This window comes from Lipotes vexillifer, unplaced genomic scaffold (genome assembly GCF_000442215.2).
Source record: "Lipotes vexillifer unplaced genomic scaffold, Lipotes_vexillifer_v1.1 scaffold54, whole genome shotgun sequence".
In the NCBI taxonomy this organism is placed as follows: domain Eukaryota; kingdom Metazoa; phylum Chordata; class Mammalia; order Artiodactyla; family Lipotidae; genus Lipotes; species Lipotes vexillifer.
In genome coordinates, this window is record NW_006789324.1 from 3,193,225 (window position 1) to 3,217,968 (window position 24,744).

Sequence of the window (24,744 nt, forward strand, 5' to 3'; positions counted from 1 at the left end):
TTCCCTACTTTGGGCTTCTTTTCCCCGGGTCGGCCCCTCCGCACTCTTATGTGGCCAAAGGAAAAATGAGATATGTCAGGGCTGGGATTCATGTGGTCTCACAGAGGCATCAGCCCTGCACCACTCTTGGATCAGATCAGTTAGGCAGAGTGTAGAGAACCTCTCTGGAGGGGAAATTGGGCAAGACCTGCCTCTCACCAGTGCTGTACCAGCCTGGCCTGAGGTTTTCTAAGTCTCCTCAGGACTTGAGAATATAGGATCTTGGGAGGGATTTTTTTTCCTGCCCTCCTGTTTCCAGGCAAGGAGACAGTGGACTTGGTATTTAAAAAGAATCACTGTGTATATTATGTACTGAAAATGGCTGGAAAAGAACCTCAACTTGTGATCCATTTCTCTCCTTGTGGATGTGAGGGAGCAGTTTAGACTTCCAGGTGGTTTGTGGCAGAATCAGGGTTCAAACCCAGATCTTCAAACTCTAAACCCATGGCTCTTGCTAAATGTTCCCTGGTGAACTGACACTTCCAAATATATTTCCTTTATATAAAACAAGTATCACTTCATAAAGTGAGGGATTCTAGAAAGAACATGGGTTTTAGGGTCAGACAGAACAAGGTCAAGGTGCCATATCCTGGCACTGGTCTTACACCTCTGTGACCTTGGGCAAGTTACTTTGCTTCTTCTGTGTATGTCGAAGGGAAGAAAATATATTTAAAATTTAAAGATTTTAATGCAGTATTCAGCCTATCCTAGCTATCTGACATGTTTTCTAAAAATGTGGGAAGAATACAACTGTCTCTTGAGAAAGAGTTCAGGTGATATTGATAATATCGATGGCGATAGTGATGGTGGTAGTAGTGACATAGCAACCATTAATTAATCATTTAATTTTAAACATTCCCTCTGTATCAGAGCTACCATGTGATATTGTTATCTTCTTCATTTTATAGCAGGTCTTTCTGTCTTCAAATTCCATTCTTTTTTCATTGTAACACACTTGTTCCCAGATTTTAAGCCTAGTAATATCAACAATGAGTCTGCTAACCAGAGAAGAAACAAAGAAATATTTTCCACAAATTACTTTTCTCCCATGTTTAACCCCCTTTCAGGATTGAAGTACCCTGTAGAATAAACTTTGTCCACGCTTTACATACGTGGGACCAATAAAGGCGGTCACCATCAGGGATTCCTTGAACTTACGTATAACACCGTGGACCTGCAATGGCCAACCCCTTTTCTGTCAAGGATCGTAGGATCAATATATTTAAGGCCACAATATTTTGAGATATGCAGATGATTAAACATCGTCCACCTGGTTATTGGGTTTTTATCTTAGAGAAAAACCTGAGACCCAGCAGTTCGGAATCAGAGTACGTGGATGTGATTCCCAGCCCTGCTTCTGGTGAGCTGTGTGACCTTGGTTCAGTTACTTCTCATTTCTAAGCTTCAGTTTCCTCCTCTGTAAAATGAGGATAATAATAACGCCAATCACGTTCAGTGGTTGTAAGAATTAAATGAGACAGATGCAGAGAGAGAGCATGCAAATAGAGCTCAATTAAAATTATCTCATATCTAGGGTTTCTTCCTGTTCGAAAGCCTTTATGCCCTGGGTGGGGAAATTTATCACCCAGGACTTCCCAGAAAAATGTAAAGCACTCTAAGTACATAGAAAAGAGGGAATTTAATACACAAAAATGGTGACCCAGTTATGAAGGAGCCGTGAAGGGCTATATTCCCTGTGAAGCAAGCCAGTGGTCAGCAGAATGGAAGCTATTGCCACCCCTAGCTGGAGGAACATAGGAGGAGGTTGTGTGACCAGAGGCGAGGGGCGGTGAACACAGGCCAAGTGGGAGCATTCGTGACCCTGTCAACAGAGCTGAAATCATGGAGGAGACGCAGCCACCTGACACGGGGGAAGCGGGGGAGATGCACTCTGGCTCTCCAGTGCCTTCAGCCCTCAGACCTCCTGGCAGGGCTGACCTGGTGTCTGGGAGCCATGGGCTGCAGGGGCAGCCCCACGATGCCAAGCAGAGCAGGGGACTTGGTGAAAACTGCAGGTTGTTTCCATGTCTTGGCTCTTGTAAGTAGTGCTACAGTGAACATTGGGGTCCATGTATCCTTTCAGATTATGGTTTTCTCAGGGTATATGCCCAGGAGTGGGATTGCTGGGTCATATGGTAGTTCTGTGTTTAGTTTTCTAAAGAGTCTCCATGCTGTTCTCCATAGTGCAGTTTTTCTTGTCCCATCCTGATCCCTGCATTGAAATGCTCCATCTAGGCTTCTCCCTCCCTCCCACAGGACCGTGAGCATCCCAAGGACAAGGGACTCTCGTCTCATCCTCACAGCCTCAAGCGCTGGTACTTTCACTTTCTACTCTATGCTGGCCACTGTGGTCGGTGCTGGGGGACTAAGGACGTGGGTGAGACAGTGCCAGCTTCCTGCAGCTTTTATGATCAAAGGAGAGGCAGACGGGCTGTGGTAATTCTGTAGGTTACCAGTGTCTTGTATGCTAGCGAAGCCCAAGGGGGACTGGGAGCTGCATCTTTCCTGGAGGAACAGGGAAGCCTTCCGAGGAAGTAACATTTGAGTTAGGAAGAAATTGGAGTTCACCTGGCAAAGAGGTTGGGGAATGGCATTTCAGGCAGAGGGCAGAGCGAATACAAAGGTCTGGTGGTGGGAAGGAGCGCTGAGGATTGGAGATGGAGAGCGGGGAGGCACAGCCCGAAGCCCATGGAGCCGGAGGGAGCTGTTCTCTCCCGCGTCCGGCCTCTGTGCTCTGCCCTGATGCTTCCCACCTCCTGCCTGTGTCCTTGCTGGGAATGTTTGCGTGTTTTCGGCTCCCACATCACACCCAGTATATCGTTTTATGTGTACAAAGTGCTCGTTGGATATTTGAATAAGTGACAGACGACTCAAGGCTCTAAATGGTCTCTCTAACTCTCCCCTCGCATTTATAACTTCACTTGCCCAGCAAATATCAAGGAACACAATCTGTGTGGAGAAGCAGCCTGAGCTTATACCATTTATGGAAAACTCTCTGCCACCTGGCATTCTTTCAACAGAAACTCACTGTCAGTCACTCTATCCTTTATACCGAGAGTTCTGGGATGAGTAGTACTAAGAATGGTGAGCCAGAGATGCCGAGAAGATCCAGTCATCAGGCGATTCTTTTGCCTTCGTTGAGACTGAAATGTGATGTGTTAAACCAGATTCCCTTCGGCCCTGCTGCTTACTAGCAGTGTGACCTTGCACGGGTCACTCCATCCATAGGTGGGCCTTCCTTCCTCCACTGATGTGTGGGGTTAATAATATCAACTTGACAGGCTTAATATAAAGTGAGACTATATATATAAATATTCAGCATGGTGCCTGGTAGTTCGAGAGCAAAAATCACTGATGGCTGTTGCTTTTATTATTCTAATTACAGTTACTATTATTATTCCACTGTTCGAGGCTGTACACTGAGGAGAGGAAAGCAAAAGCAGAACGTGTTTCCCTGTTCCCCTGGCAGAGGCCAGTTATGCTCTTTTGGTTTCTGTTTGAGACTGGCCTACACATGGAATGCTTTCTCAATGTTGTTTGGTATAAAACAAAAAGAGTATTTTATGTTTGTTTTAGTTTTCTTTCCTTCTTTTTTTTTTTTTTTTTTTTAAGGGGATTTTGTTTTGTTTTGGTTTCTCACAGGAGTGATTGGAGCAGATGTGAGGGGGCATGGCCTCGCCTGTGAGGGACAGCCGGTGACGTCGCGGCTGGCTATCATCTGTGGAACATCTTCTTGTCACATGGGGGTGAGTCTGCCCAGCAAGCGAGCGAGGGCGGGGCTACCACACTCCGGGAGGACGGACGGCCCGGGCCAGGAAGGAGATCTGAGCTGTTGGCCCCTCCCCGCCTCAGTTCCTTCCCTTCCTGCCCGCCCCCACCCCTGTGCTGTGTCTAGCCGAAAGCTCAGCCCTCCTTCCAACAGCCTTGCTTAGATTTGCCAGATCTTTTTCCAGGGGCCAAATTCTTAAAAAGTGTGAAAAGGGTTGAGTCTGCCTTTGACATCACCCTGGCCAGAGAGCCGAGGTGGAAGGGATGAAATCGGATCCAGAGATGGCCAAGCCTCGCTCCCAGACGATCTGTCCCTAGTGGATAGCTGAGTCTTCTCTGCACAGGGGTGTCTGTTTTCCTTGGCCGCTGAGCTCTCTCTCAATCAATATAAATCCATCTCCCTGGGAGCCGTCTGATGGTGTATAGAATTAGGCTGCATATCATGACTTCCAAAGAACACTGATAAGCAGTTTTCACTTTGTTAATTTTTCTTCATGAATTAGTGGAAAGGCTTTCTCCAAGATTGCAGTTAAAATTTAGTGCCTGCCCTAAAATTTATATCTTCTTTAAATGCATGAGTCTGAAAGCATTCCATTTCGATAAGTACCCATTTCTACCATATTTTTATTTAAGAGTCGTTACTCTGTTAAACTAAGATGGACGATGGACGACTCCTTGGATTTTTCCCAGATGAGTAAAATAGAGGGGAGGGTGGGGGAGGAGGAGGAAGGCAAATGGGAGAGTAGCGGGGACATGCGTAAGGATTAGAGTGGGATCTGGGATACAGTCCAGGGCAGAATCTCTACGACGATGGAGGGACTTATGTGCCATGAGAAACTGTGTTTAGTTACCGTGGGGACCAGTGAGCCTTTTGTACCATGAGATATTTTGGTTGAGTAAATATTGATACCTTTACTTATCCAGTGATCCTCTGCTCTTGTGTCCAGGGCTGTGCTAAATCCTGGGGACGTAGGGATGACATAGGGCCTCCCATTGGTGAGATAGATGATGACAGGTATTACGGTACAAGGCCTCACAGTATAGATTCAGCCTGAACTCGAGATACTGAGCATCTAGTATGTGCTAGGCATGGTGGCAGGGGTTCTCACACGTTTCATAAAGAGGATGGGACCGCCCGACTGGTTTCCAGTCCCAGTTCCTCCACTTCCTAAGGATGGGCCCTCAGGTAAGGCACTTAACCCCTCTGGGCCCCAGATTCCTCATCTGTGAGATGTGGAGAGTTGTAGTACATGTCTCGTAGTATTGTGAGGATGGATCGAGGTGACATTGCCAGGGTTAGCTCTCCATCACTTGCACTGGTGTTGCTGGGCAGAAAGGACACAGTGGCTGCCTGGGGAGGGTCCAAGATTAGGGACAACCTCCTAAAGGGACAGTAGTGCTGGACTTCTTGCACCCCCTCCAAAAAAAATTTCCTTCTGTTTGTTTCCGTGGACGAGCTCTTAGATGGAACTTCTTTAAGTTTAAAAGCCCTGGCCTCTTTCTTCCCCTCAGCAGCCCTATTGTAAGGCTTGGCTGTCACTGAAAGGAGAGATCAACGGAGGCCTAAGGCCGCCTTGAGCCGGAGGTGCCCACCAGGGCAGTCAGCCCTTATCTCCCCCGACATGAGTCTACACTTGCTAGCTTGTCTTCACTGAACACTGTTTTAAACCTTTTTACATCACCTCCCATTTTCACAGGGACACATCTGATCTGGTTTCTCCTGTAAAGCCTACATTTCAGGCATTTTTACCCCACTCAGTTCGGATTTATGAGCAAAAGCAAATCCATATGAATGTGAGTCTGTGACATCCCCATGTCTCAGTTTCCTGGTCTCTTAATGAAAATGATGCAGGCTTGTTGTACAGCATCCATTTTAGAAATTAAGCAACTAAGGCCTAGAAAAGGCCAATAATTTTCCCAAGGTCACCAAGCTATTCAGCTGGAGCTGAAAACTCAGGTCCAGCTCTATCTGCATCCCAAGTGCATCCCCCTCAGTGCCTTACTGTGTTGTGCATGATTATGATGTGTCCATACAGGAGTGGAAAGAGCGTGGGCTTCATAGTCAGACGGGTGTAGGTTTGGGCATCTGCTTATGTACTCTTTGGCCCTGTGACCTAAGGTGAGCTACTTTAGCTCTCTGAGCCTCAGATTCTTCATCCGTCACACTGAGGGTGAGGATGCCAGTCTCACAGGGTTTCTGGGTAACATAAGTTATGTACATACATCCGTAGTACATAGTAGACGCTCAGAAATTGTGGGGATTATTACACTTTCCTAGTGATATAAAAGGCTCACATGAAGCAACTGTTGGGCTTTAATGAGTTTGATGGGCAGCTGCAGTTGGTTGCAATGAATGAAGGCCATAAAATGCCAGTTTTTTATGGTTGTGTTGTGCTGGAAATAAAGTCCCCACTCCCACCCCGCTTTGTACTTGGGAGTGGGAAGGGACTTTCTGGGCCAAGGGGATTAATCATCAGCTTTAATGTTATGTGGTGAGGGCGAGACTGTGGTCATGCTGGCGTCGGAAAATGCCTTTGATCTGACTCAGGTGCTGGACACCCAGCAAGCCAACAACAGTAACACCTCTGTGAGATCTAGGAGAGGTGCAGGTCTGAGAAAGCACTCCCAGGGAAACTTAAGGACCCTCTTTGTTGTGGTTCTGGCAAATAAAACCACCAACTGTCAGGAAAAATTCACCGAACAGAACACGGGGACCAGAGGGGTCTCTGGGCTTTTCAAAAAAGTGACTTCCAACTTGGTCTGAAGGATTCTCTTTCTTCCTGTCTGCTCACTGCTGATGCTTCTAATTCTGTAGGTTGATTGGGTCAAAATTCCCAGGAATATTTTGTGTTTGATCCTGATTGCTTCTTTCTAGCTCACCCAGAATGAATGAATGAAGGAATGTAACAAGTATTGGTACTTAGGAGTTGCCTTCCTTCACATCCCTGTTACTTCCAGGAATCTGGAGAAAAAGCCTGAGGTTGAACATAAGCTTTACTAATCAGGCCTTTGATATTTTACAAGATACAAGTGTGGGCTGCACATTTATCTTCCTCCTAGATGATTTAATTAACAAGGAAAAAAAAATACTGTTCTTTTTTTAACTGCATGAAAGCAGAGCTGCTTGTTCAGAGTTAATTACTACCAACTCACCAAAACCCAAGATCATACACAGCAGGGGTGAGCCAGAGGTTGAAAAGTCACAGGGTCAGATGGAGCTGATCCCTGCCATCGCTCCAGCACCCCTTTTCTCAAGCTGTCAAGTCAGGTTGTAACTTGGCAACTTGTCTTTAGTCAGCATGACAGATGGAGAGGGGACCGTGGGGTGGGGGTGGGGAAGACTAAAGAGGTAAGGTTTGAGCAGCATGATAGTTGGTAAGAGCTGGGAATTACATCTTAAATCACTCAGAACTGAAGTTTTCTCAAAGTCTTAGATGAATGTAGGCATGGTGGTTCTCTTATCACGCAGTAGGTGTGGAATTTCTAAAATAGGCTTTTACAGAAAAGCTGGCTTCACCACTTACTGTGTGAGTTTAGGTAAGATACTTTATCTTTCAGTACCTCAGTGTCTTCATCTATTATATGTGGGCAGTAGTGTTTACCCAGAATGTTGTTTTGAGGATCATATGAGGTAATCTTTGTAAGCAGCTCGGCACTGTACCTAGCACCATATACCAGATATGGTATTATTGTTAAAAATGATTCATTAAAGCTAGAGTGATCCATGTGACAATGGATTTGAATTAAAGACATCAGGATGAACTCAGGTTGAGCTTAATGTAGATTACAGATGGATACATACAGAAATATTTACAGACGTGCAGGTATACAGGTTAGTAAACATACATGTATTTCCTAGCTGTGACAGTGGAGGGGGCCTAGAAACAAGGACACCCTAGCAAATAGTTGATAGAAGCACTCCTGGTGCCCAGATCTTGGTTTCTAATACCATTCTCCAATAAAAGGGTCAGGGCTTCTTGGAGAAATGGTTGATCCTAGGACCAGGGCTGGAAATAGACAAGATGAGCCTAGAGTATCTTGTTGTAGCACCAGAAAGTAAGATAGCACTCAAAACAAAACAAAGTAAAAACAAACCCCGCCTACCCCCAACCCCACAAACTGAAGGGATTATCGGGAGCCAACCAAGGGGGCTTCCAGTGGCCAAAACTGTAACAATTTGAGCAGAATAATAAAGTGTATTGGAGTATAACCCAAAGTATAACATAACTATTATGAGTCCATGCTGATACCAATAAATGAACAGAAGAGACAAATCTATCATGCAGGAGAATTTATATAGATATTACCCCCTTAAGGAAGTGGAGCATATCTTCCTATTCCTGCATAGCAAAGGAAACCATAAGTAAAATGGAAAGACAACCCACAGAATGGGAGAAAATATTTGCAAATGATGCGATTGACAAGGGATTAGTCTCCGAAACTTACAAACAGCTCCTGCAGCTTAATATCATCAAAACAGACCAATCAAAAAATGGGCAGAAGACCTAAATAGACATTTCTCCAAAGAAGACATACAGATGGCCAAGAGGCACATGAAAAGATGCTCAACATCGCTGATTATTAGAAAAATGCAAATCAAAACTACAATGAGGTATCACCTCACACCAGTGAAAATGGCCATCATCAAAGAAATCCACAAACAATAACTTCCTATTCCTTAAGCATGAGCTGCACATGGTGACTTCCTTTCAAAGAGGAGAGTACAAAAAGGGAGAAAAAGAATAATTTTATAGTGGAGAAATCTGACACACTAACTTCAGCCAGGTTATCAAGGTCAACACCAACAGTGATAAGTCATGTTGATAGTATGTACTGCTGACATGGTGTGAAGAGAATGGCACTTTAGCTCTGTTATCTTCCTCCCCAAAACCCATAACCACAGTCTAATTAATCATAAGAAAAGCATCAGACAAATTCCATTTGAGGGACATTCTACAAAATACCTAACTGGCACTCTTTGAAACTGTCAAGGTCATCAAAAAACAAGGAAAGCCTGAGAAACTATTACAGCCAAGAGGCGCCTAAAGAGATACGTAATGTAGCATCCTGGATGGGATCCTGGAACAGAAGAAAGCTGTTAGGTGAAAAATAAGGAAATCTGAATCAAGTAAAGTCTTTAGTTAATGATATCAATATCTTTCTTTAATTGTGACATATGAACTTAATGTAAGATATTAACGATAGACAAAACTAGGTGTAGGGTCTATGGAACTCTGTACTACCTTCCCAAGTCTTCTGTAATCTAAAACTGTTGTAAAATTAAAAGTTCGTTTAAAAAAATTATTCATTAAATCATTCACTCATTACCAAAACATTTTCTTGTATTTGCACACGGCCAAATACTCAGGGTATTAAGATAAATAAGATAGCATGTCATGCCTGCCTTCATTGAGAAAGACAGACAAGAAGGAGATGACTACAGTTCAGAGTGGTAATTCCGATGGTAAGTTTAGGGCTGAATATGGAGAAGGGGACGACTCAAGCTTCCAGTAGACAGGGAAGCTTTCCTGTAGGATGTGCTATTTGTAGGACTGTAGTTTCCCCCACACACTGGGATGCTATTCCTGCCCAGTTTCAGGCACTAGACCCTGGCCTCACCCTTCTCTTCTTTCTCTCCTGTGTCCACATCACCCACAGCAATACCAGTTTGCTGCTGGGCGGGATGTGGGTATTGCAGGCCCATTGGGAGAGCACCACAGGAAGGGAGAATGTCACAGCTAAGAAGAGTGTGGGCAGGTTTCTCTGTCTTGGACTCTTTAGCAAGTGGCATTGGCAGAGGTCACTGAGAGAGATGGAGAGGGAAGGGAGTCCATAAGGCACAGATAGGACCACTGTTACACCTCCCAGTGAAAGAGCTGAGCTACTGTGCATGATTTGCCAGGACTCACTGTTGTCAGCCTCTGGGATCAGTGTTCTCAGGAGTCAGTCTCTCCATACTGAGGCTCGCCCTGGGCCCTGCAACTACATGTATGGAAAACAGACTGTATGCTAGGCATCGATTGGCAAGGAGAGGTTTAATGTGGTTCCATGAGCAGTAAGACAGCTTGTGCATTCAGGAAGCTCAGCGTAGTGCTTCTCCTGGCATTGGAGGCAGGACAGTTCTACACTGCGCTGGACAGAGGATGTTCAGCATCCCCGGTACAGCCTCAGTCATTATAAGGAGACGTTAGCTGCTACCATCTATTGAGCACCTACAGTGTACCAGGCACTGTGCTAAATCCTTTATGTCCTGTTATCAGTTCAACAATCCTGTGAACTGGGCACCATTACTCTCCCCATTTCACAAGTGAGGAAACGGAGGCAAAGAGCAGTTAAGTGGGTCACACGGTGTGACACACAAGAAGCGGGGACGCTCGTCTGAGCCCTCTAGGGGACTGACCCTAGAGTCCTTGCTCTTCCCTTTCAGGTACACAGCTTCTCCCAAATGCCTAGAGGAGAGGGAGAGCAGACTCAATTGGAATATGGGCAGATGTTGGTGCATACATCTCACCAAAGAAAAGGTTTGAATGACAAACACCTGAGAAGATACTCAACATCATTAGTCACTAGAGAAATGCCAATTCAAACCACAGTGAGATCCACTACATGCTTGTTAGAATGGCTGACACTGTGGTGAAGATGTGGGAAAGTGGAACTTACGTGCTGCTGGTGGGAATGTGAAATGGTACAACCACTGTGGAAGATAGTTGATCAGTTTCTTACAAAGTCAATGTACACCTACCGTGTGATCCAGCTGTTCCACTCGTAAAAGCATATGTCTGTACAGAAACTCATAGCAGTTTTATTTGTCATAGCCCCAAACTGGAAACAGCCCAAATGTCTATCAACAGTGAATAGTAAAGTGTTGGTCCATCGTTAGAATGGAATACTACTAAGCAGTAAAAGGGAATGAGCTATTAATATAAGGTACGACATGGATTAACCTCACAATAATTATGCTGAGTGGGGGAAGCCAAACAGAAAGAGTACAAACTATGTAATTCCATTTATTAAAAATTCTAGGAAATGCAAACAAATATATAGTGACAGAAAGCAGAATGAGTGGTGGCCTGCAATGGGGCAGTGGGCAGGGTAGGATTACAAATGGGCACAAGGAAACTTTTGGGGGTAATGGATATACTTACCTTGATTGTAGTAATGTCTTCACTGGTGGGTGTCTGCTGTGTCAAAACTTATCAAAGCAAATGTTTTAAAAATGCGCAGCTTATTGAATGCTAATTATAGCTCAGTAAACCTTTTTTACTATTAATTAATCAGTTTATTTATTTGGTCGCACCAGGTCTTAGTTGCAGCACATGGGCTCCTTAGCTGGGGCTCGCATGCGAACTCTGAGTTGCAGCATGCATATGGGATCTAGTTCCCTGACCAGGGGTCGAACCCAGGCCCTCTGCATTGGGAGCACTGAGTCTTAACCACTGCGCCACCAGGGAAGTCCTAATAAAGCTTTAAAAAGAAAAAAAGAATACCAGAAAAAATAACAACAATAATAATAGTGTCTGCAATCACTTATATAGTGCTTACTGTATTCCAGGCACTGATTTAAATCTATCTCTAAAAATTGTTTGGTCCTCATTTAAAAAATAGTACGTAGTAGGTGCTCAATAAAAACACTGGTTGTCACTTCTTTCCTTCTAACCCAAGTTAATTCTCTAGCTACTCTGACTTTTTTTTTTTTTTGCGGTATGTGGGCCTCTCACTGTTGTGGCCTCTCCCGTTGCAGAGCACAGGCTCCAGACGCGCAGGCTCAGCAGCCATGGCTCACGGGCCCAGCCACTCCGCAACATGTGGGATCTTCCCGGACTGGGGCATGAACCCGTGTCCCCTGCTTCGGCAGGCGGACTCTCAACCACTGTGCCACCAGGGAAGCCCCTCTGACATATTTTACCGTTCTGCTCTTTTGATCCCTAGCATGGACCAATAGGTATGGTTATTTGTGTTTTAATGGTAGCAGTTTGTACCTCAGATGAAGCTGACTTGCCTAGTGGGTCCACACTAGTGGGTCCATGTCTCCATTTCCCCCCTTGACCCATGCTGTTCAGTTGAGAGCTGGGGCATAATAGATGCTTAGCAACCGTATGTCTGGATTGCTTCCCACCCACGCCCCTTGCTGACAAGTGTGCAAGCGCTTGGATTTTCCTAAGTCTCCTTTCACTCCTTCCCAGTCCACTGGGGCTGTCTTTCAGCATCTGTCTCTGCTGAGTGGGGACCAACTAACTGGGAGAAGCCCCCCGTGTCTGAGGTGCTGTCAGTCTTGTTTCCCACCCCACCTTACCAGGGACACCTGCGAGTTCACTCGGCCTCTCTGGGAAGTGAGAGTTTCACTGAACAGCTTTACCTCAGTGGGGCCTGGGAGATACAAACCAGCCACACCTGCCCTCTCTTCTTTCCTCCACCACGCAGTCCTCCGGAACTCTCCATTCCCATCCATCACCCCCCTGTGCCCTTGGGGGGAGAACAGGATCCATTACCAGCAGCTCTTCAGGATGCACTTTGGCTCAGAGTGGATCTGCAGCCTGATCTCTGTTCTGTTGGGAAAAGAGGGTTCAGGAGCCCTAGCATCTTGGGCTCTAACCAGAGAAAAGCCACCCTCAGACCATGCCATGTCGTTGGAGCTGCATTCTTTGGGTGATGACTGTAGCAGCTCTGTGTTTCACCCAGGCCCGAGCTAGAGCAACAAAGGATGCTGTGCATCGTCCTCACAAGGGAAATGCAAAGGCAAATGCAAACCCCAGTGAGACCCGCTGCACGCTTGTCAGAGTGGCTGAAGTCCGGCAAGGATGGGGAACTGGAATTTTCACATGCTCCTGCTGGGAACGTGAAATGGCACAGCCCCTTTGGAAAATAGTTGAGCAGTTTCTTACAAAGAAACTCTCATACCTACTGTGTGATCCAGCCGTTCCACTCCCATAAAAGCTGGGCAGGGCTGTCTGGTCCCATGTTTCTGGAAGCCCACCAGGAACGCAGCAAAGCCAGGTGTAACACAAGGCCTTTCATAAGGTCAGAAACAAAAGCCTCTGATGAGAGTCTGTCAACTGGCCTCAGCTCAGCTTTCCACAAAAGACGGCAGCTTGCCTGGAAGAATGGTAGAAGCAGAGGGAAAAAACAAAATTAGCAGCAGTAACAATAGCAGCTAATATTTACTTCATGATTATCATGGGCTAAGAAATGTGCATCTATTATTGTATCTAACCCTCATAATTACGTTATGCAGTTATCAGCATTATCCTCCCATTTTACAGGGACTGAAACTGGGTCTCAGAGAGGCAAAGTACTTACCCAAGTCATATAGCTCGTAAGTCCTAGAGATAGTTTCTAACTCAGGCTGTTTGATTGCAGAGCCTCACATTCTCAATTCTTTGCAGAATGATGAGACTGGGGCCATAGCATGGATTAGTCATGCACACGGGTGTTTTGCAGAAATGGGGTGAAGTGATTACAAGGCAGATCTTTTCCAAAGGCTGGTGAGAACTGCAAAGTGAGGGCTGGATGCAGCTTGACCACAGTGTTCTCATTTTCCCTCCTTCCCAGTCTTTCAAATCTCTGCCTTTCAAGGGGCCCCCAGTCTAACGATAACAATAAAAATAAATAGCATCACTTGTCACCATCATCCCCTGGGCAGAGAGTATTTATGAGACTTTTTATTTGTCATCTTCCCTGTTTCTGTGCTGCTTTGTGGTCAAGTACTGAATTAGGCAATTTGAAGACATGTGGCTAACTTCCCAAATCACAGAGATGTTTTGTATTCGTTTGGAAGAGCATGAAATGAAAACCACATTGATTTTTTTTTTTTCCCCCTTTTTCTGTTTACCACTCATCTGCTGTATGGGTGACTGTGATACTGTGGCCGCTGAGGACGACCTAGCAGTGATGGAAGTATTTGTGCTCTTCCAGCGAATGAGTGAGGATGAAAAGGAGGCTGAGACAGCCAGGGCAGAGCCCTCGCTAAGTGTCAGCTACTATGCCACGGGCCTCAACACACATCAGCTCATCTAGTTTATTGAACTACGTAGTCACGAACCGAACGAACTTTTTGGCCAACCCAATGCATACGTTTAGTTCAGGGGTTTCAGGATTTTCGCCTTGTTGCTTCCCCCTTATTTTTTCATCCCCATCTCCCACTCCCCTTGTGCGTTCTACCAAGGGCCTCTTTTTTCACCTTAATTAAATTTTCGTATTTTTTTGTCCCCCAGAGCCTTCAGAAGTTTGGTGTAATATTCTGTTCTTCTACTTAACCAGTGTTAGAACACCAGGAGAAATAACATCTAAGAGACCAAAGATCCCAGAAGAACCCATGAGAAATTTTTTGAGCAATCAATGCTGAAGGATTGAGGTTGAAAGTCTCCTTCTAATGAACAGTCAGTGGCTCCCTATTGCTGATAGAAATAAAAAGGTTCAGTGTGAAAACTGAGTAGACATTTTGGCCATGTTATAGATTTGAGATATATTCAGTTGAAAAAGAATGGAAGTCTTAAATCCCAAGGAGGTGAAAGTTACTGCAGTGCTGTGATGCATTTTTTTTAAACTTTTTTTTACTGAAAGATAATTCACATACCATAAAATTCACCCCTGCCATGTATTTTTCAAACCTCTAGAGAACTGAGTATAGTGACGTTTGAGAAAGAGAAATTCTCAGGGCCCAGATTTTAGGTTATACTGTGGAATGATACCAGCACGGGATCTTTATTACTTACAGAGGTAACAGAAAGATACCACAAAGCAGTAAATTTCCACTTGCTTGCACTTAGGGTAGCACCTGACACAGGGTATGGGTCTAGTAAATATTGGATTGATAGATGGGCAGAAGGACAGACAGAAATATACTGGGCAACCATCAAGGTTTGTTGAAGAATAAATCGTGCCATACCAGTTTGGTGTCCTTTTTTAAAAATTTTTTTCTTTTTTCTTTTTTTGATGGGTTGACAGGCTGTGTGGTGAATGAAGGAACATCCAGCATGTCAGCTCTCTGGTCTTCAGGAAGGCTTCAGGTTCTTTCTTGATGAACTGACCCTTCCCACTTGACACAGCAGCGTTGGTCCATTCAGTCACAAAATTCCATCCACCTGAGAATTGATTTTTTTCACAGGCCATAAGCAAAATCATAAAACTGATTGAAAAGTATTTGTATCATCCAATTGCCAAATTTGTGTTTGGGCCTCCAGCCATTGGTTTTAGCCTTGTGTGGAGCCAGGCAGAGACTGAGCCTTGATTCTGTTGGTTGGGGGGATGTTTAACTGGAGAGTGCTTTTGAATGATTGATCAGCCGCCCAGGAGCTGATTGACGTAGACAAGTCACAGGCCACCCTGACTTACGTACCTGCCATCCACCTTCACGTTAAACTCCACTGCAAGTTCCTCAGGTTTCTATGTAACTCTCAGCTGAGAGATTAGCTATGATCTTCAAAGACAGGGCTAGGGTTCTCTGGAATTAGGGAGATGGCCCACGAAAAAAAAAGAGGGAGCCCACAGAGAAGATGGCCAGTTATATTAATATATGTACTCATTCTTCTGTGATAATGCAAGACCCTAATTTGCATGGACCTACTTGGACAGACTCATAGTGAAGATGGTCCTGAATACGAAGTCTGATGGCTTCACTCTCCCGATTAAAATCTCTCAGTGATTCTCCTGAATTCTAGCTCCACGTAGGAGATCTCGCGTGATCTGAGCCCTGCCCACCCCTGGCCTCATCCCCTGCTATCCCTCACTTTTCATCCTGTATTCTAGCAGGTACATCTCATATCCTTATATGAATTCCATGGGGCCAAAGTTTGAGAATAGAGAATATCCAGATTTTAGAAAGTTAAAACTGTACGTCTATAGTATATTACATAACAATGCCAGTGAGATCTGGGGTAGCACCCATAATCAATCACATTTGTATTTCTGTAGTAAAACTTGCGAATATTCAGACCAAGTAGGTTAAATAGGTTCTAAAGAGCAAGATATTTATTCATTTTGCCATCCAATGAATCATGAAAAAACTTGGGTATTTGGAATGCTTAGAATTGAAGTATACACTTCTTGCAAAGAGCCTGTGCTTTCTCACTTGGTCTTAAGGCATATTTTTCTCTCTGCCTGGAGTGGCCACATCTCCCTTCTACGTGGTGAGTATCATTACCACCAGAATCATCATCGTTATTATAATTCACATTTATTGAGCACTTACTATGTTATTTGATACTCCCAGTAAACTCTGGGATGGCCCTCATTGTATTATGATCCCAAATGTTCAGATGAGGAAACTGAGGCTTGGGGAGGTCACAAGGCAAGGAGGAGGTAGAACTGAGGTTGAACCAAAGCCCAGGGACCCTAGAATCTGTGTTCTTAGTCACTACAGTATCCTCAGTATGTGTCTTCCCCAAAGTTCCCCAAAGGTCAGGTGGTACTTCCATGCAACCCTTGTTCCTTTCTCCAGCATGTCTGGTGAGTTGTACCTCCTCAGAGGCCCTCAGAGTTCTTTAAGCCCAGCTCCTGGGCAGCACTTACCACTCCCTGTCTTCCCCACAAGGCTGAGCTTATTGAGCAGTCAGGGAAAAGCCTGCTTCATGCTCTTTGACCATGGCACATAGTAGGCACTCAACACATCGTATGTTATCAAGTTCACCCAAAGAGGTGTGCTAACAGATAGCAAATAATTTGTATCCCCTGTGAGGTTAGATAGTAAACACCATCACAATTTCAAGGATAAAAAATTTGGATCTAAAAAAGGAAAAGAAATATTCACCAAAAAAAAGGCTACTCAAGTTTATGTGTGGTATGTAAAGAAGAGGAATTTGCTGGGGACAGTATTTTAGGGATGAACAAGGAACATGTTTATACTTAGGAGACAACAGCTAGGATTTATTAAATAATTACCATGTGCTGGTTTCTCTGCTAGGCAGTCCGTATATAGAATATCTAATCCTCACAATAAATATGTGAGATTAATTTATGAAAGAGAAGGATGTAGTAGCCATGTTTTAGGTCAGAATAAAGAGTAATACAAATATATTCAGATTTAACAAAAGTCAAATGTCATTAGAGGGCGGTAGCCTAAAATGACCCAATAGGGTATATTTCTCCATCTAAGAGGTGATAGAATTGAGGTCAGAAAGATTACAGAGCTAGGACATGGCAGGGGGAAGCCAGGTCTGGCTGGTCTCCTGTCTTTTATATTCACTCCTTGAAAACGTTAACATGGTACCGAAGTATATCCCACTATCCTACCCAGAATTGGGTCTGGTTTCGAGTTCTGCTTCTGGAAAAAGCTGCTGAAACTTGGAAAGAAGCACATAATACACAGCTACAATGTGTAAAAGAAAGTGAGCCCCACGAGCAAAGTTTGGGATGGTTAAGATATGGGCTAGTTCTGACTGCTTAAGAGAAACCTTATGAGTTGGCTTAATTTTCATATTTATTAAAGTTTCTGTGATCATAAAATGACTAACTCTTTCTTGGTGCTTTAGAGTTCGTAAAACGCCTTTTGGAATGTAATGCTCGGAATTACTAAGTGAGGCAGACAGAGCAGGTGTTTTCTTTTTTTAAATGAGGCTCAAAGAAACTGAGTGATTTGTCCAAAGTCCCACAGCTAGTAAGGGTTAGGGCCAAGACTCAGATACATATGTGAGCAAAACCCCAAGCCCTTTCTGCCACGTGCTTAGTTGGTTCATCTTTGTTTACTCAAATTGAAGGATCCTGCAGTTGGGGAAAGCCTGGTTCCTCACTGGAAGGGCTCTCGATTCTGCATCGCTAGTCCCCATTTGTGACTGTAAATTCTCCATTGAACTGCCAGCCAGTGGTTCTCAATTACTACGCATAAAATGTCCCTGGAAACTCCTTACAAATGCAGTTCTTCAGGTACCACTCCCACAGGGGGTGATTCATTGAGTCTTGCTGGGAAGGAGTATTTATGAATCTGTCATTTTAACAAGTGCCCCAGTGATTCTAATCCGGAACTTTCAGAAAAATGGCTTTAAGCTCCTTCCGAGTAGCAGTTACATCTTTCCGTCACTGTTTCCTCAGTGCCTAACAGAGCGCCTTGTACATAGAAGGTACTCTAAATTTACTTCAGTGAATTATGAAGTAAATGAAGTAAATGAATGTAAAAGTAGTATAAAATGTAGTAAATTGTTGGATGGTCAGTCAGTCCCTGCTAGTTTGGGTCACTCTTGGAGGTTCCTTGAGTCTCCATCCTTTCAAAGAAAGCCTCTCTTGGTAGGCTTAGGTCTAGACAGATTGAGAAGTCAGGACTTGGAGAGAGTACCTCGTAGAATCTGCCAAAAATTAGAGATTGTAGAATTCTCATTTTCTTATGAAAAGCAGGATGAAGTGAAACCATGGGGGACCCCATTTGCAGCTCTGTGCAGACAGACTCAGAAACCAAAGCATAGACACACCAGCATGCAACAGGAAACCACAGGGGTCTAAGATCTTTCAGTGTAAATAGGAAGTCAGAGTTTACTTTTGAACACGCAAGTGCCAAGTTGAAGTGCAGTGTGTAATCCACCTCTCTGCCCAGCCCTTCCTTGAGCCCGGGCACAGATGAAAAATGATTCCATCTGGGTAAAGGCGTTTTCAAATGTTTGTTCTGATCAGGGCTTGGAGCAAGCTTCTTTTGTTTGTGCTGGTGAATAATTTGGGACACAGGTGCAGTTTGGACTTGAAAGCATGAATTGCTCTCCCTGCTTTTCCCTGTAGTGATATCTGAAACTCCCGTCTTCCTCTGCAAAGTCATCTTAGTTCACATACGTCCATAAAGCATTTGCCATTGACAGTTGCCTTTCATATACCCCATCTGCGGACATTTGTGTCCAGGTGCATAGTAGTGGAACGTTGGTGGACACTTAATAGGTACTCTGCGCCAATCGGGTTGACATCTGTCATCGCATTTGATTGCTACCATTGCATTGGAAACTAATAAGTAGGATACAAGTGATCATCCCCGTTTCGAGATAAGGAAAATGTGAGAGCAATAGAAAAGACATGGGTTTTGAAGTCAGTCATGAATATGCTTAAATGAATACTTATTCATTTAAGCATATTCACATCCAAAATACTTAAACTTTCTTACCCAGGGGGCCTTCTTCTTTTATTCAGCCAGTTGTTCTTGAGCTTCTACTGTGTGCCAGGCACTGCAGTGAGAATGGTGAGCAAAAGTAGACACAGACCTTACAGTCTAGTGGGGAAGAAGGGTTCTAAGCAAACAATCACAAAAATAGGTAATTACAGACCTTGATAGGTGCTTTACATTCATACCCTGCTGCTGGGGGTACAAACTGGTGTACCCACTTTGGAAAACAGTGAAGCGTTGTTTGAACATGCACATACCCTGCACTCTACCAATTCCATTCCTAAGTAAAAACCTGGAGAAACTATTGTACCCTTGTACCAGTGTGTACCCAGAGACAAGTACGAGAGTATTCATAGCATTATTTTTCATAATAACTCCAAATTTGAATCAACCCAAATTTCTACCATAATAATAGAGTGAATATACCTAATTGTCTTATATTCTTACAGTGGTATACATACTTAAATTGAAGGAACTACAGCTACATAAAACAATGTAGATGAGTCAAACAATTTTAAGTGAAAGAAACAGGGCATGAAAGAAAATACAGAATTATTTTATTCATATAAAATTCAAAGAGACAAGAGAGTCGGTACATTTTAGGAATGTATGTATAGGTGCTGAACCTAGAAAGACAAACAAGGAAATAATTTTTTTGCCATGAATATCAGGACACTGGTTACTTACATGGCGGTGGGTGGGGTGCTGGTTGTTGAGGTTTAAAAAAAAAAAAAAAAAAAGGGGCCTTCCCAGAGGGGCTTTGGAGAAGTGGCATTTACTGGTGAAGGATGGATGAGTCTTTATTATCAGTCTTTGAATTGTGCATATCTGTTTTATACACTCTTCTGTATGTATGATATGTAAGTGCTGTGAAGTGGAGGAACAACCGTGGGAACGTAAAGCCAAGTGACTGATAAAGTTTGGGTGGTCGGCTTCTGTAAGGCATGGATGTTTGAGCTGAGATACTTTGATTAGGTAACCAAGCAGAGTCTAGTAGGGACCAAGGAGGGTTATATGTGGCGGTGGATAAGAGGAAAGTGGTCCAGGAAGAGTATAGCAGGATAATGGGAGGGAAATTGTCAGATTGTGTGTGGGACAGGAAGGAGGCGTGACACAAGTTAAGGCTGGAGAAGCAAAAAGGGTCAGGACATGCTGGGTTTATGAGCCTTATGAAAGATATTGGTCTTTTATCTTAAGAGAAACTGAAAGGTTTTAATCACAGTGGGTAACATAAGTAGATTTACAAAGGATCAAAATAACTACAGTTTGGGGAACAGATTGGAGAGAGACCAGAGTGGATGCTAGGAAACCAGATAGAAGGAGATTGGAGATCGGGTGAGAGATGATATCGCAGTAGCTTGTCTCAGATTATGGCGGGGGAGATGGAGAGAAGTGGATATATTTGAAAGATGGTTAGAAGGTGAAATTTATGGTACTTTTGGCAGTGAAAATGCCGAGCTTGCAGGGTGGATGCAATTGGGGCTTCCCAGGACCTTTCTGGTTAACACGGATGTTAAGGAGGCAAAAGAAACATGACATCTAAAGGCAGTGTATGATCCTGAATTGGGTCCTAGACTAGAGAAACTGTTTTTCCTTTTCCTGTAAAAGATGTTTTGTGGACAACTGATGAAATTTGAATAAGGTCTACAGATTAAATAATAGAATTGTATCCATGTTTATTTCCTGGTATGATCGTTGTACTAGGGTCATATAAAAGAATATCCTTCTTTTTATAAAATGCATACTTAAGTATTTAGGAGTAAATGGGCATTATATCTACAACTTACTCTCAAATGGTTCAGAAAAAAATTTTTTACATACACACAATGTGTGTGTGTGTGGATGAGTGTTGATGCATGGATGGATAGATAGATCAGACAGATAGATAGATAGATGATAGATAGATAGATAGATAGATATTCTTTTTCATATTCTTTTCCATTACAGGTTATTGCAAGATAAGTAATATAGTTCCCTGTGCTATACAGTAGGACCTTGTTGTTTATTTTATATATAGTAGTTTGTATCTGCTAATCCCAAACTCCTTATTACCCCCCTGCCCCTTCGGTGACCATAAATTTGTTTTCTATATATGTGGGTCTGTTTCTGTTTTGTAAGTTCGTTTGTGTCATATTTTAGATTCCACATATGATACCATATGATATTTGTCTTCCTCTGTCTGACTTATTTCACTTAGTATGATAATCTCTAGGTCCATCCATGTCGCTGCAAATGGCATTATTTAATTCTTTTTTATGGCTGAGTAGTATTCCATTGTGTGTGTGTGTGTGTGTGTGTGTGTGTGTGTGTGTGTGTGTGTATCACATTTTCTTTATTCATTCATCTGTCAGTGAACATTTAGGTTGCTTCCATGTCTTGACTATTGTAAATATGCACTTTATTAAATTATAAAATGTGCCTGTACTATACACTCTCTGCATGCATGATAGCTTTCACAGTAAATTTTAAACTATAGAGCCAGGTGATCTTTTGTGGTTTGGATAGTCAAGGAAGGCTTCTGTAAAGCAGTGATGTTAGAAGTGTCATATTTTGGTTAGAGAAGAAAGAGGTCCAAGCAGAAGGGACAGTATGAGCTTCATCTGTGAGATCATTATCACCTGCAAAATTTCTTCTCTCTCTTCCCTTCTTTATACCGTTTGTTGTTGTCAATTTTTGTATAATTGTGTTTGTCAGGACCTCCAGTATTATATTGAACAGTTATAATGATTAAAAAGCCATCTCATCTTGTTCCTGATATTAGAGGGGCTGTGTCTGAAATTTCTCTAGTGAATATTGATATTTGCTGGAGATTTTTGAGATACATAGATATATCAATAATTATAGATATAGATATTCCTTTTGTGAAAGTGAGAAAATGATCTTCCATAGCAGTCAGGACAGATGATCAGTAACCCGTGCTTGAATAACCACTAAAGTTGATTTTATTTGACAGTTCCCTTCCAGGGCCAGGGAACAGCATCACTATGAACTTCACAAAGGCAGGGACTGTCGACTCTCCATTGTATCCTCTGTGTCTGTTCTAGTGCCTGGGACTGAGTTAGGCATTCAGTACTTATTGAATGAATCAATGGAAGATACTTAATAAGTATTTGTTGAATGAATGAGTTAAAGTTAGAAATTATTTTTTTAAGGGGAGCCAAAAACCTCGCTGCTCTCTACAGCCCCCCCACCCCGCACACTCTGAACAGAGTCAGTGGTGCTGCCGTCCTTACGTTCTCGCAGCACATGGCACAGTCAGCTGGGCATTTGACGTGGGGAGGAAGAAATGAATGATTCGGTCACAGAACATTCCGTTGCTGGCTATTAGATTTTGTCTCTGATGATTCACCTTTATTTGAACTGGAGCCAGGTGGTTAAAGATGATTTAATCAGGACAAACATAAAATACTCTCTTTAATGGAATAATTGCTTATTTCATTTTCTCCTTAAAGTTGGCCATTCATCTCATGCCAGTGTCTCAATTTATGTATGCTGCCATGAAGTATTGAAAGTGATTGTTCTGAATTAAGTCAAAAGTACTCACGAAGAATTGTCTTAATGTGTTAGCAGAGGGTTCAGAATTCCAGTATGAAATTGGAAAGTGGTTGGTAGAGTGGCAGGCTTACGTCCAAAAAGATTTGAATGCCCTAGTAAGGTTATATACAGGTTTATTGGTGAATAACTGAGGGAATTTGGTTGTCATAAAACAGGCAGTTAGGTAAGAATATTTTAGTAGTTTTGAATACTTTATGGTGGTTCTAATCGTATATGTACTTCTCATTTTAAAGGGGATTTCATTTAATAAGTTAAAGTAACAGCCAGTATTAGAATGTCTAGTGTCCAGAAACTGATGACGTTTTCCTGACTTGGGTCTCTGTTCAAAAAGCCTTTGATGGGCTTCCCTGGTGGCGCAGTGGTTGAGAGTCCACCTGCCGATCTAGGGGACACGGGTTCGTGCCCTGGTCCGGGAAGATCCCACACGCCGCGGAGCGGCTGGGCCCGTGAGTCATGGCCGCTGAGCCTGCGCGTCCGGAGCCTGTGCTCCGCAACGGGAGAGGCCACAACAGTGAGAGGCCTGCGTACCGCTAAAAAAAAAAAAAGCCTTTGGTGACTCCAGAAAGTAACGTTAATTTATGGAGCCCTAGCTAGCTCTGTCCACCTCCTCTCCCACGTACACTCTCCACTCCAGCTACCTGTAACGAGATCTTATAATGGGGGTCTTCCTTTCCTCGAGCTTGTGGAAGAGGCCCTAGAGACCAGACCACCTACATAGGGCTTCCTAAAAGACTATCAAACTAGTGTTAAAAGCCACCCTGAGGATATAAAACAGAAGTAGAAGTCCGAGGAAAGAAGCCAAGGTTGGCTGTTGTATCTGAGATAATAAGTCAAAAAGTGAGGGCTGCTCTGGGAATGGGCTGTATGTCCACTGAAGACAAGGCAAAGGTGTGTGTGGGTCCAGCACAAGGGATCCAGCTGGGTATGTCGTAAATGGGACCCTGTCCAGAAGGAATGAGTGAGGAACAGTTGGGTTTACCCCTGAGGTCCAGGAATGAAAGGGAGTCACGAGCAGAGCAACGGAGAGATGGAGAGGGATAGAGAGAGGGAGAGAAAGCGTACTCCAGGCATACGACTGTGGGATTATGGGAGTCCCCGCAACCGCATCATGAGGGAGTTCATTTTGGACCTGCACCCCACCCTGAGGACGTGTCGGAGCCAGATCATGAGCCTGTCAGTCAAGTAAGACCTCCCCGAGGCACCTGCCCCGTGTGGAGCAGACTGAGCAGCAGGCAGCTAGCCAGCAGAGGAGAGGGTGGAGGAGGACAGATAGAAGCACCCTGAACCTCACGCCCCCCCTGCCCCCAGGTATGCTTCCAAGTCAGCTGTAGCCAAAGGAGAGAGACATTTTCAATTAGATGAGGTGGGAGTTTTAAATATTATTGATAGAATGGAGTGCTCACATTTAACGTTGAAGGTGGACCGAGGACTTTTTATTATTTCAGGGTGTAGGAATAGTATGGCTCTGCCTGAAATTTCATTCCAGAACTAGGAAGAAGAGTTCACAGAACAAATTTTACAGGGAGTAGAGAAGTGAACAAAGAGGTTTTCCTCCTGTATGCCGTAACTGTGTGGGCCCTTCCATAAACTAGGACATACTCCAGGCTCTGGCCGTTCATCCCTCTCTCCTACGTTGACAAATCTTTTTCTATTTAATCATATAAGACGACAGCATGCTGTAATAGCTTCCTTCTAAAGAACTGAAGAGAGGGAGGAAAAAAAACTCTCTCAACCCCGTATCGGACTCCTGTATCCCCATTTATCTGCTGTCTTTACTTTTCTGCCCTCATCTGTCACTTTTCTCTTTGTTCACACCACTCCAGCTGCACTGATTCTTTGTTGTTCATGTAAGATAGCAAGCACACCCCTGCCACAGGGCCTTTGCACTTGCTCTTACCACTCTGCCTGTATCACTCCTAACTCCATGCTTCCCTCCCTCATTCCCTTGCAGTCTCAGTTTAATGTAACCTCATCGTTAAGGTCCACCCAGATCACCCTGTATTAAGATAACACTTGCCCTCATGACACCACTTAACCTCTCTTTCCTCCTTTACTTTTCTAAAAAGCCTTGTCACAGCTGACAGATTATATATTTGAATTTTCCTGTATTTTTATCACCCCACTTTCCACCACACCATATAAATTCCATGAAGGCAGGACTTTGTTTTTTCCCAGCTATATCCCTAGACCCTTGAACAGTGCCTTGAATATATGGTAGCCACTTACAAATACTTCTTGAATCAAGGAATGCTTCCTGACTTGCTTTGGCCTTTCCGTATGCTATTTCTTCAGGCAAGAAAGCTTCTCTTTCC

At 43.7% G+C, this 24,744-nt stretch overlaps 1 protein-coding gene across 2 annotated transcripts in view; it reads left to right on the forward strand.

The window, feature by feature from the left end:
• FGGY (FGGY carbohydrate kinase domain containing) overlaps positions 1-24,744 on the forward strand; it is a 412,679-nt gene that overhangs the window by 232,390 nt on the left and 155,545 nt on the right. For both annotated transcript variants that reach the window (XM_007462576.1, XM_007462575.1), the window contains one exon: positions 3,682-3,785. In XM_007462576.1, the coding sequence (XP_007462638.1) occupies positions 3,682-3,785 (104 nt within the window). The remainder of the gene's footprint in view (positions 1-3,681; positions 3,786-24,744) is intronic.